At 53.2% G+C, this 11,466-nt stretch overlaps 4 protein-coding genes across 4 annotated transcripts in view; 1 reads left to right on the top strand and 3 right to left on the bottom strand.

The window, feature by feature from the left end:
• The window catches only part of VOLCADRAFT_99416 (uncharacterized protein), a gene marked incomplete at both ends in the record, with an annotated part of 7,861 nt that extends 4,047 nt beyond the window's left edge, over positions 1-3,814 (bottom strand). The window contains 7 exons of the mRNA XM_002958144.1: positions 4-48; positions 220-327; positions 1,302-1,415; positions 2,167-2,358; positions 3,203-3,322; positions 3,396-3,485; positions 3,734-3,814. Of these exons, the coding sequence (XP_002958190.1) occupies positions 4-48; positions 220-327; positions 1,302-1,415; positions 2,167-2,358; positions 3,203-3,322; positions 3,396-3,485; positions 3,734-3,814 (750 nt within the window). The remainder of the gene's footprint in view (positions 1-3; positions 49-219; positions 328-1,301; positions 1,416-2,166; positions 2,359-3,202; positions 3,323-3,395; positions 3,486-3,733) is intronic.
• Positions 3,815-4,387: 573 nt separating this feature from the next.
• VOLCADRAFT_108014 (uncharacterized protein) lies at positions 4,388-5,689 on the bottom strand (the record flags this gene model as incomplete). The annotated part of the gene is made up of 3 exons (XM_002958143.1): positions 5,103-5,689; positions 4,691-4,861; positions 4,388-4,493 (listed from the first exon to the last, which is right to left on the bottom strand). Exons 1-3 carry the CDS (start codon positions 5,390-5,392, stop codon positions 4,388-4,390), a joined length of 567 nt encoding a protein of 188 aa, XP_002958189.1. The 5' UTR covers positions 5,393-5,689.
• A 319-nt stretch (positions 5,690-6,008) lies between these two features.
• VOLCADRAFT_99414 (uncharacterized protein) lies at positions 6,009-7,845 on the top strand (the record flags this gene model as incomplete). Its single annotated transcript, XM_002958170.1, has 2 exons — positions 6,009-6,038; positions 7,150-7,845. 2 exons carry the CDS (start codon positions 6,009-6,011, stop codon positions 7,843-7,845), a joined length of 726 nt encoding a protein of 241 aa, XP_002958216.1.
• An 845-nt stretch (positions 7,846-8,690) lies between these two features.
• VOLCADRAFT_99413 (uncharacterized protein) lies at positions 8,691-10,584 on the bottom strand (the record flags this gene model as incomplete). The annotated part of the gene is made up of 4 exons (XM_002958142.1): positions 8,691-8,915; positions 9,805-9,846; positions 9,907-10,050; positions 10,501-10,584. 4 exons carry the CDS (start codon positions 10,582-10,584, stop codon positions 8,691-8,693), a joined length of 495 nt encoding a protein of 164 aa, XP_002958188.1.
• Positions 10,585-11,466: the final 882 nt, after the last annotated feature.

Below are 11,466 nucleotides of genomic sequence, written 5' to 3'. Positions count from 1 at the left end.
CACCAGCACCGGCAGCAACCTCAGGGACTCCGCGGGCAGACCGAGATCCTGAAGAAGAGGGCCCCACGCGTGTATGTGTGTATGTGTGTTGGGAGGTGGGGGGGCGGGGAATCGGGGTGTTGGGATGCTGTGCTGTGTTGCACTGTGCTGTGTTATGACCCCTGAGGACCCCAAAGAACCCAAATCGCCCCGAGCGGGTCGTCATAGGGCCCTCCTTACCTGCTGGCCAGTTGGACGAGCACCTCCGTGTTGCTGGCCACCCTGGACGGCCTGTCCGCCTCCGGGCCCACCTGCGCCACCTCCTCCGCCTCCACGAACATGCATGCCCTGAGGGCCGGGGGGGGGGGAAGTGTGGGGGAAAGACGAACCACCGGGGGGCGGGGGGGGGGGGGAAGAGGTGAGATGAGGGAGGGAAGTTCTTCATACGCAAGATAATACACAAGATACTCAGAAAAGGGTGAGGTGGCGAGGTGAGGTTGAGGTGGCTGTATGTGACGAAATACGGGGTGTAAAAGGATCGGATGTAAAAGTCAAGAGGAAGGAAAAACAGATACCGGCATCCAAAGTTTAAGTTTGTAGCTGCAGGGAGGCTTAGGGTTTGAATTTGTTTTTTGGATATCAATTTGATTTGGGTCAGCAATGGTTCGGACGCGCTAGCCGGTGTGGGTGTGTGTGGGGGGGGGAAGGGGCCCGGCGTGTGGGGCGGTTGCGGAGGGTTGCGTTGAAGGAAATTGTGTGAGGTGTGGGCAGTACGTGTGTTGAACAGAAAACCCAACCCCCTCCTCCCCCTCCCCGACTTCCCGGCTACCACATCTCCCCTCGCCCTTCCCCCAGCCAGCCAGCAAGCCGGGGACTCCAACTCCTCAGACTATCCTCCACCACCAGGACTATGACGCTGTCTCTCTTGCCGACCCCCCCTCTCCCACACCACCGCCCTCTCCCACAACACCCCGAGTCGCGCACAATAAACAACCCTGTCTGTCCGTCTGTCTGTATTTCCCCCGTTTTCCCTCCACCCTCTTCCACCTCGTCGCCCGCCATCCCCCCGTCTACACCCCTCCCGACCCCCGAAACCAAACCCCCCTGCCGCACTCTCCCCGCTTTCCTCCAGGCCCTCCAATGCGCCCGCCGCGGCATCCCCACGATCGGCTCAGGTTGCTGTAAATGTAAACGAGAGGGTTTCTCCTTTCCCCCTCCCTTCCCCCCCCGGCTCCCCCCCCCTCCCTGTCCTCCCAAAACCCCACCAAAACCCCACCGAAACCCCAATGGCCTCCTCCTCCTCCTCCTCCTCCTCCCCTCACCGTGAGCCACAAGCTCCAGGACCTCATGACGTAGAAGGTGGCCAGCACCACCCCCAGCGCCAGGACCCCTAGGAAGGCGCTCATCAACATGGACAGCCAGGCGACAGTGCTCAGCTGCGGAGGGGGGGGGGATGGGAGGGAGGGGGAAAGACGAACCACAAACGAGTGAAGCTGGGGAGCTGGGGAGGGGGGAGGGAAAGACGAACCACGAACGAGGGAGGGAGGGAGGGGGGTGGTAAGACTGCCACTGGCGAATGGAGCAGATACCAAAGACGGGTAGTCCAGGAGAAGATAAATGCTGCAGGAAAATTTACTGGAGGGGGAGGGATGGGGAGGAAATTTATAAAGGAAAGGAAACAGGAAGAAGGGTGGTGATGGTGGTGGTGGTGGTAGTTGCGGCCAGAGAGGGCTACCAGTCCTCCGGACCAGGACGGCGAGTCATCGGAAAGACAACCTGGGCCAGCTACTGACGTCACAGCTCTCCAGAAAACATTTCCCCCTCACCACCACCACCACCACCGCCACCACCGCCGCCACCACAAAAACACAATTGTCAGCACCATTCCCACTTCCACCCTTTCCCAACAACCCCAATCCACACCGCCCATATGGGGCACCATCATGCCCGCCCACACCTCTCACACCAGGCCCCCCATAAGCACCAGCCAACAGGACCCGCATCTCCCACTCACACACCCCTCCCCACTCACACACTCCCGCATACACTCACACACTCCCGCATACAGACACACGTCTCGCAGCTCAGCTCCATTGACATACATACATATGTATATAGCTATACACACACAGCCCCCCATACCCACACTCCCTTCAATACCCCAAATCCCCCCATCCCCCCACTCACCGGTGTGATCTTGACGCGGATGGTGTCTATCGTCATGAGCTTCCGCATAATGATCCCCGCCTTCTGAGAGACAAAGACGGAGGGAATGGACGGGTCTGGATGACCCTTGGGCTTAGACATGATGATCAGACTTTCGTACACATCGTCGTACACGATGGCCGCCATGGCACCCGCGTTTTGAGCATTCCACACCTGCACCAAAGGCTCAGGTGGTGCGGGGGAAAGACGAACCACGTGAAAACGGGTGAAGCTGATGCCGAAGATACAGGCTGATATACACCGGAAGTACGCAAGGAGTGACTAACCAGTCGCGGGGGACTCGGTGGAAGATGCGGTGGGGGGAGAGGAGCGAGGAGCGAGGAGGGGAGGAGGGCGGGGGGGTTTAGTACACCACTTGGTACTTTCCCCGACGACTCTGTGCCGGCACGAAAGGGACGTGTGCGTGTGTGTGTGTTTTGTCGGTCACAAAACACATATTAATTGACAGGGGTGTGCGTGTGTGTGTGTTACATGGTTGGGGGTGCGTGACCCCATACCTGTAAAACTACTACCCATGCGAGACGAACGCCCATGGGTAATTAATTAACAAGGTGGGTGGAGGGGGCGGTTGACGGTCAGGGGAGAGGGAAACCTTCCACTGAGAGGTGTGTGTCAGGGAGGAGGGGGGAAGGAAAGTTGAAAATTGCGCGGTCCCTTTGCAATGCCTTGTTAAGTTTTTATTAGGCGGTGGTGTTTTTATTGTCCTAGAATAAAGACGAAATCCGTGTTCCAACACAATTATGGTCCTTAAGACCTTTACGGGAAGAAGACGTCCCCATCCCCCCCCTGTGGATTCACTTTGGGTTCATAGGGACGAGCCCAAAGGGGAAGTACTCTGCAACTTGTAGACACAGAGCACTAACGGACTACAGCCACGACAAGGGTGTAACACGGCAAACCCTGGCCCTGCCTAGGTGGTATGGGGCAACACTGCGACCGTCCGCGTGTTGCTGTTGTCGGTCAAGGCTCGTTACTTCCCCAGCACAGGGCGCCCCACCTTGATGTCAAAAGTGCAGTTGTTCGGGTGTAGCTGTTGCTGGCGGGCGATAAGGGCAATCCATGGCGTGTCGAAGTCCGTGAAGGTGAAAGGGGAGCATGCATCCTCTGGGTCCGCAGACTGCATGCGAGCATGATGCACATGCGTCAGCAGCTAACTGGCTTGTAGGCGAGATGCATGCCACAAGACATACCCGGAGGATGCCGTCTATGCCTGAGTCTGGAATATCTGGTCCAAAATCCGCTGGAATATCCGGAAGAGGATCCAATATGTATGCGCTGGTCTGGGACAAGTCCAAAGGCGAAAGGAATGGCAGAGTCAGCAGGTAAGCCCCGAGAAAGCTGCCGACTTCGGGTGAAGCTACGCATAATGGTAAGTAGCATCAAACATAAGACCAACGTCGTCTTAGAAGGTACAAGAAAGCCATTCGCAAGGCAAACATCATCCGACCAGTCTCCAACGATGCACGTTACGCCTGGGCAAGACATCTTATTGGTCGTGACGTAATGATTGCCATCCAATCCATCGCACCATAATGTAGACATCTGCCGCGGCAAGGTTCACAAGCTGAGCAAGGGCCAAGAGGCCAAACAACCCTTGCCACCGACTCATCTTACAAATTTAACAACTATTTTACAAAACTATAAGTGGTCAGAGCATTAGGTGCTGGAAAGAAGCAGGAAAGGTGGCAAGGGTTTCCCCCACGTATACAATTTGTCCTTTCTAACTGTGCAGCTTACACCTATTGACGTTATCCTTGCAGATGGTTGTGCATTAGAAAATATGCATACAGCGCCAGAGTCTAGGGTAACCTAGTCATCGCTGATGGCAAGACCTGGTTCCAGTAAAACCTTTACGATGCACGAAAAAAGACAGCTTGCACTGACGACAGCAAGATTTCATGAGTTGCTATCGCATGTACACAGCAAGAACCAGTTTTACAGCCTTTCCAACATAAATTTATCGCTTTAATTAAAGGGCAAGATCGAATTTACGGGTGGGACGCCCAGCTGCGGCCACACCAAAACGTGCGCCCCAAGCAACGCCGCAGCCATGCACCTCAACGACTGTAAGCAATTTCGGGTCTGATGGCACATGCTTGCTCCCTCCCTTCCTCCATTATATCAACTTCAGCCTGAATGAATAACGTCACATACTGTCCACTCCGTGTGTCCAGGATATACATCAACCACGCGAATTTGCCGACAACCCAAGCACCAAGCGCGCAAATTCCAGACGCCGCTCCATGTCCTGGACCTCGACCTCGAGTTGCAGCGTCCTCGCCTGCGCCCTACAGCACTTGAAAGAACAAGGAAAGCGGGCAGCACTTGCAGGAAATCTCTATGACCGTGCATATGAACCCCACAAATACACATTAAAGTGTATCGTTACATGCCTCCCCATCCCCCTTCCCCCTTCCCCCAAGACACACATACCTAAGTACACACATACACCCAATCGTCGCTTGCTAGAGCATGTCAAGCTCACCTAGTAATGCTGCGCTGCTGAAGCGAGCGCTGTCCACTTGTGGGCATCTGATAGGGTGTGGGATTTAGTAGTCCGAAAGTTGGCGGCATGGGAAGCAAGTCCAGGAGCTGTACGTAGCTGTAAGCCCGCTTCGCCCCATACATGACGGGCAGCTCCATGACGCCGTCGTTCCTGTGAGGGGTAATCCGGGGAGGGAACGCCGAGAAAAAAACGAGAGCGCAGGTATGATCGTATGGCAAAGTGGGTTATTAGATGGTTTCTAGAGTGGCCGTTGGCAAGTCGCGTGGATGTGCTTCCCGTGCGAGGAACTGAACGGCAAAAGGTTTTGCAGGCGAGGCCGTAAGATTACGGTTGCCCGGTGCAATCAGCTGCAAGGTAGAGCATCAGTATGTGCATCGCCTAAAATGCTTACCATGCAAGGACGACAGCGATTGCTTTCTGCATGTTGCCGAGCTGACTGCTTCCTGGGAAGTGCCTCATGTTTGTACGCAGGCAATTTTCCATGGTTGGGTACACGTACAGGCCGCCCTGGTGATCTGGCTTAGCATCTTGGTATACTGTCACGAACGGGTGGTATTGCGTTGTTCCATCAAATACTGATGTGGCAACGCCGTCTACCAGAGCAACAAGTTTGTACATCTTCTTGGCATGCGGTGGTGGCGACGTATTGAGGACCAGCGGCGTCATGCCTTGAATTGCCATGTTAAAAGCCTCGTTTAACGAGAATTCAAAGTCATGGGATTTCTATTTTGAAGGGAAGCGGGACCATAGCGGGTTTAACCGCTAACTTAGCGTAGTCGCTAGTCCTTTGGGTGACTCAGGTTGTACAATTCGGCAAAAGTTTAAAGATAATAACTAATAAGTGACCAGTTAAAGGAGTGAACTAATACGTGCTTGAACTTAAGTTGGTGAACTCTCGAACTGAAGGGTGTGACCTAACATTGGCGACAGTGGCGAAAGGCGACAGTGGTTCCGCATGATAAAGCATTGTTCCATAGCCCGTATTCCCCTTGAAGCCAGAAGACAACGCTGGGGTCTTTGAGCTAAGATAGAAGTGCGACTGCTGTTGCGTGCTGTAGCTTAAGCTTGTGCGGGACTGCTTCCCCATTTCTTGGATGATTGGGATCAGAAACATAGACCTTCATATGAACCTTTATACAATTTAAATGCCACCTCGACCAGGGATCATTGCCAAGCCCGACCCAAGACGCCGTTCAAGTTGTTCCAATTCCTATCCTTAAGCAGATCCATCCGAATGACCTGCTTGCAAGCAACACCATGCCAGGTCTCCGAGAGCCATGCTGGTCGACTGATATTAATGGCCCAATTCAATTTTGTTGTAATTCCGGTCAGACTTCCTAGGCTTTTATAGCTTGATGTCGCGATAAGCGTTGTACTACGATTGGTGTGATTCATGGTTGGGTCTTATCGTACGGACCTGATCTATTGGTACTATTTATACCCTGAGGCAAGACTTCTTTATTCAGCTGATTGTAACAACTATTGCTCATTGGGACTTTGGAGTGTCCTTCGAGATAGGGCATAGTGTCAGCTCGCTTATCCAGCTTGTGCTTAACTGGATCGTGTCTCAGCTATTTCTGGCTATTTACGAATAGTTCACAACAGGTTATGAGCCCCGCTTGACGTTGCGGTGGCTGCAGTGATCGTACGCTTTGTTGAGCGCATACATTTTAAACACCCATTTTTGAGTCATACGTGATTCTTTGAAAGAATGTCCGACATCGCTGGTTGGAGAGATGTGCTAATGGTCGCCAACTCTGGCGACTGGTTCATCAAGATGAAGGCCATCTTGGAGTGTGAGGATCTGGCGTCAGTCGTTCACCAGGACTACGTTTTACCCGAGGATCCTACGGAGCGGGAGAAAGAGTTGCGAAAGATAAGGAAGGCTCGGGCGCTGATAATCCTTCGGCTTGCGTCTGTCGAACACAAGATTCTTATCGAGTCGACCACCAATGCTAAGGATCTCTGGGCGGGCCTTGAGCAGTGGGCTGGGCAGCTGAATGAGGCTGAATTGGGCGCAGTCTCACAATCTTTCCACTCTATTACGATGCACCATGACGAGAGAGTGCACGACTATCTGACCCGCGCGGTCAGTATGTACGAGAAGTTGAATAGGTTTGCATTTCGGAGAAAAATGCGATTGTGTTAGTTGTTCGTGGCCTGCCCGATGCTTTGTATGAGACGGAGAAGAGAATTTTTTGCTACGTCCTCTTATCCAGGGTGGCAAGCTCGATCCAAGGGCCTATAGAGGCACCTTCCTAGGATACGAGCCGAACTCAAAGGCATATCGGATCTTGGTTGGTGATGGGCGTATTATTGTGTCTCGAAACGTCGATTTTCATGAGGATAAGTTTCATTTTCGTGGCCGCAACGGCGTTACTGAGTCATCTGCGTCTGATTATTGGTTTGTCCCTGCTGCTGGTGCCCCTGCGGAAGAGGCGGGTGAGGCCGGCAGGGTTGTCCCTGTGGTTGCTCATGCTGCTGGTGCCCCTGCGGAAGAGGCAGGAGAGGCCGGCGTGGGCAATGCAGGTGTTGCTCCCATTGTTCCTGCTGCTGGAGCCCCCGCGGGAAATGCGGATGAGGCCGGCATGGACACTGAGGAGGACCTTCCCCCTCTGTTGGAGGAAGATGAGGGGGAAGAGGAGTACGATGAGGGGGTTTACAATGAGGAGGAGGAACTTGAGTTGGAGGCAGAGGCAGCTGAGGCGGAGGCAGCTGAGCTGGAGGCAGCTGAGATTGAAGGAAAAGTTATAGCTGCTAGTGGAGTTGGTATCTCCGTCCCCCTTGCTGCTATGCGTTCTTACACTTGGGCTAAACAGCCTAACTCTCTCCTCATGCTTCATCTGCTCTATTTGCTTTATTTGTTGATATGTTCACGTCCTGATATCTTTTTCAACGTGGAAGCTCTAGCTTCGGCGCATTGGAGTTCAGTAGAAGCAGCTCTAAAGTATCGCATTTTGTCGAGTACTCAGAATGTCGGTATCCTTTTCCTCGACAACTTAAACGTCGAAGGATTGTTGCGATTCGGACTTGGCTTGATGGCGCTCTACATCTGGGTTGTTTTTTCTCTCTTGGCGACGGTTCAATTTTTCTTGGGTTTATTCCACTTCAGCCATCATCGCTGTGCCTTATGAAATAGCTGAGTAGTTATTTGTTGTACGGAAGTCTGTCCGCGGGGGAGTGTTGTAATTCCGGTCAGACTTCCTAGGCTTTTATAGCTTGATGTCGCGATAAGCGTTGTACTACGATTGGTGTGATTCATGGTTGGGTCTTATCGTACGGACCTGATCTATTGGTACTATTTATACCCTGAGGCAAGACTTCTTTATTCAGCTGATTGTAACAACTATTGCTCATTGGGACTTTGGAGTGTCCTTCGAGATAGGGCATAGTGTCAGCTCGCTTATCCAGCTTGTGCTTAACTGGATCGTGTCTCAGCTATTTCTGGCTATTTACGAATAGTTCACAACAAATTTCAGTCCGTCAGCAGTGCATCCGCGCGTTGCCACTCGCCGTGTGCGTGTGCCTCAGTGTGCGTGTCCCCTCTATCCCGGGGCCTGACACGAACCCAACCACACGACCTCCATCCGCTGGGCCAAACGACTTCCGCTTGGCCTCCCTTTCGCAGTGAGGTGAGAACCCAGCCATACGTAGAGCCCCTATGGCGCCAAGCCGCCGAGCCGCCGAGCCTCCTAGCCGCCTGACCTAGCCGCCATGGGTACCCGTAGGCCGTACAATGGCGCCTTTGCTACCTACAGTCGGGAGATGGAAAGTACGACTGGTGGTCCATGTACCAATCATCAGCGAGTCCTAACCCGTTCGCGACCCGCTAACCTGAACGGATAGAATACACGGTGGGCTCAGTGTATTCGCCAGCCGCCTGAGGAGCCACCCCGTCCAGCAGTGGAGGTGGCCAGGGTATGCAGGAGCAGGGGGAAGGGCAGTTAGGTACGGTAGGTATGAAGAACGTGAAAGGTAATCACAACAAGAGATCGTCTCTCTGAACACGACACACAGCAATCATGTGGCTGACGGCCAGCAGCGCTGATCCTGACTTGGGCTTAGGCTGGACACCTTTCCTAAACAGCTTCACTGTGCTGCGCTTTGCTACTGCTGCTACTGCTGCTACTGCCACCAGCCGCCAGCCAAGCATGATTGCATAATCGCAGGAGATATGGCCAATGAACGCACAATAGGCAGCGTGCTACGAAACGTGCAGTACATGCCACAATACATAGGCGCAACACCTACCCCCCACCGTAAGTATCATGCTGGAAGGTGCTTGCATTGCTCCCGTGGATACCGCCAATCACCGAGCGGTCATGGCAAGGGCATGCAATTGGGAACAGGTGGGAGGTCGGGAGGTATCAATATTAAGGTGCGATATGGAAAGCACGAAATGATCTCCAAGGCTGTCTGAATCGCCCGATGACAAGGTCAGGCGGTGACACGTCAGCATGCCAGATGTCTAGGCTACGCAAGGCTAAAAGGCACATATTGTACAGCAGGCGAACACAAGAAACACACGCATACATCGCACTCCGCACGGCACGCAGGATGCGAACCAAGCAGCTGCTGATCTGCAGGCTGATGAGGCAGGCTTTGGGCTGAGGAGCTGGGTGTTTGCTGTTTCTCCGTACGATGCAACGTAAAACGTAAAACCTCTAAACCCACGTTGACGCACATGGACCACATGTACAGACACACATACAGGCACACAGGGCACAAACGGGCCACCACGATCCGCTTACCTAAAGCCACTTAGGTAGGTGTTGGAGATCGAAGAAGGGAGATCCGTTCGTGTTTCTCTCTCCCGCGGGGGATCCACAATTGGCCCCCGCGCCGCCCGAGTAAGGCACACGGAGGGGGGAAGGAGGAGGGGGAACCCCTTTCGTTCTTCCCCATTGGGGAACTAAAGGACTGTTAGTTACGTGTTATTGTATGTCACTTGGAAATATGAACCCGGGGTGTGGCAGAAATGGGTTGGGGACTGCAAGGGTTTGGGGCAGATCTCCGAATGGAAACCATTTTAGATATTCAGTTGGTAGTTGGCTTTTAACTGATCCAACCACGACCGTTGCTGTACAACGTACCTCCCATGTGGCATTGGGTAAATTTGGATTTGACTGCGCTGGCTGTGCAGCTGCGGTGGGGAGGGGGAGGGGGAGGCGCGAAAGTATCGCCACGGCCCTCACATGCTGGAGTGCCGCCGCGGTGCTGCCGCGGCCGCTGTCACGGAGGCGGATGCTGCAGATGCTGTATCGTGACGTAGAGGTGGGACCAGAGAGGGTCACTTCTAGGCTGTGCTTTGGCACTGCGATGGCCTCTCCCAATGGCTGCTGTGTCGTTGTGCGGTGACGGGCTTGCTCCGACTTTGACAGTAATCGGTTTGCATGCACCGCGCGAGCTAAACAAGCATGCCGTGTGACGCACAAGAGGCACTAGACAATTTTGACTTAACAACTATCGAGAAAACCTAACAGCTTCAGTCAGGTTGAGCAAACAAGACGGGACGGCGGTTGCGTACGATGGGGCTGTGCACCTGACTAAGGGTGGTCTGCCAGCTGGGGTTGTGATATACTAGCTATGTAAACAGTCAGTCGCATCTTGATGTACAAGATTTCGTATAGGGTGAATAACTCCAGGCTTAAACTATCTATTGGGCTTATCGTTGCCGTAGTCCTGCCGCCCAACACCTGACCGTACACATACGGCAGTCTTACCGGAGAGCTGACTGATCTCTGACCGGTTTGCAGTTGCAAGCATCGGCTGGTCTATGTATGCAGTACCTGGCCTGTGAAACTTGCATCCACCACGAAGTTTAAGTGTTGGCTGAGTGCTGCATTGGAAGGTTCCACAGCAGTAGGAGTCATTCTTTAGGCATTATCATGTAATACTTTAGTCTCATTTTCGCGTATGATGACCTTGTCCAAATTAGGAAGATCCAGAAAAGGCGTACTTCTAGGCAACCATCAATTGGAAGTGCAACTGTTACGCAGATTGCAGTTGCGTAGTTCGTTAAGGAGCTGAAAGCACTGTAAAATTATTCCGGTTGTGGAGGACTTTGCGGTGCGATAACAGCTGCTTGCACCGATGACTGTCAGCCCGAGCAGGCGTCACGCATCGGCAAGGTGAGCCATATGTCAGAGCTTAATAGTGTAAGCATGTACAAAAGCGGCTTTTGAAGGACTGAAGTTTAAGTTGCACAAGCACGCACTAGCTTTCTTGGATAAAGCCCTGCACGATGAACCAATGTCTTGCGCTGTTCAGAGGATACGATTATGTGTGCCGCTAACTGAACAGTGGAAATGACCACATATGGCTTTGTGCTTTGGCGGCGGCACAAAAAAATTGCTATCTTTATTGCTGATTTTAATTCTAACGAAATTGGGTTCCCAAATTCTTCCCTTGGCTTGGTTCTTTCCTTCTTGGCATGTTACCATTAAGTGAGTTTTGAGGCTGTGTTTGTGTTGGTGGCGCCTGCAATGACTGAACCTCTGCTGGGCACATGTACACCTTGAGTCACCTGCTTCACACCGCCCGCCCTGCACCCCAACAGGGCGGCGCAGCGGAGGTGGGAGGATGTTTCAGAGTGGCCGTTTCAGTTCGTCGTCCTCCCAGTGCTGGTGGCGTTCGCCTTTTGCCTGGTGCTCTTCCTGGGCTCCAAGTGAGTGGCATTGCCGTACGGTCGCCCGTCGGTCATGGCTCACAGCGATGACCTCTCTTGTAGTGCCGTACCGCATCCAAACCAGGAT

The sequence above is a fragment of the Volvox carteri genome, assembly GCF_000143455.1.
Source record: "Volvox carteri f. nagariensis unplaced genomic scaffold VOLCAscaffold_87, whole genome shotgun sequence".
Classification (NCBI taxonomy): Eukaryota; Viridiplantae; Chlorophyta; class Chlorophyceae; order Chlamydomonadales; family Volvocaceae; genus Volvox; species Volvox carteri.
Note: the sequence above shows the minus strand (reverse complement) of the source record. Positions and strands in the feature narration are given on the sequence as shown.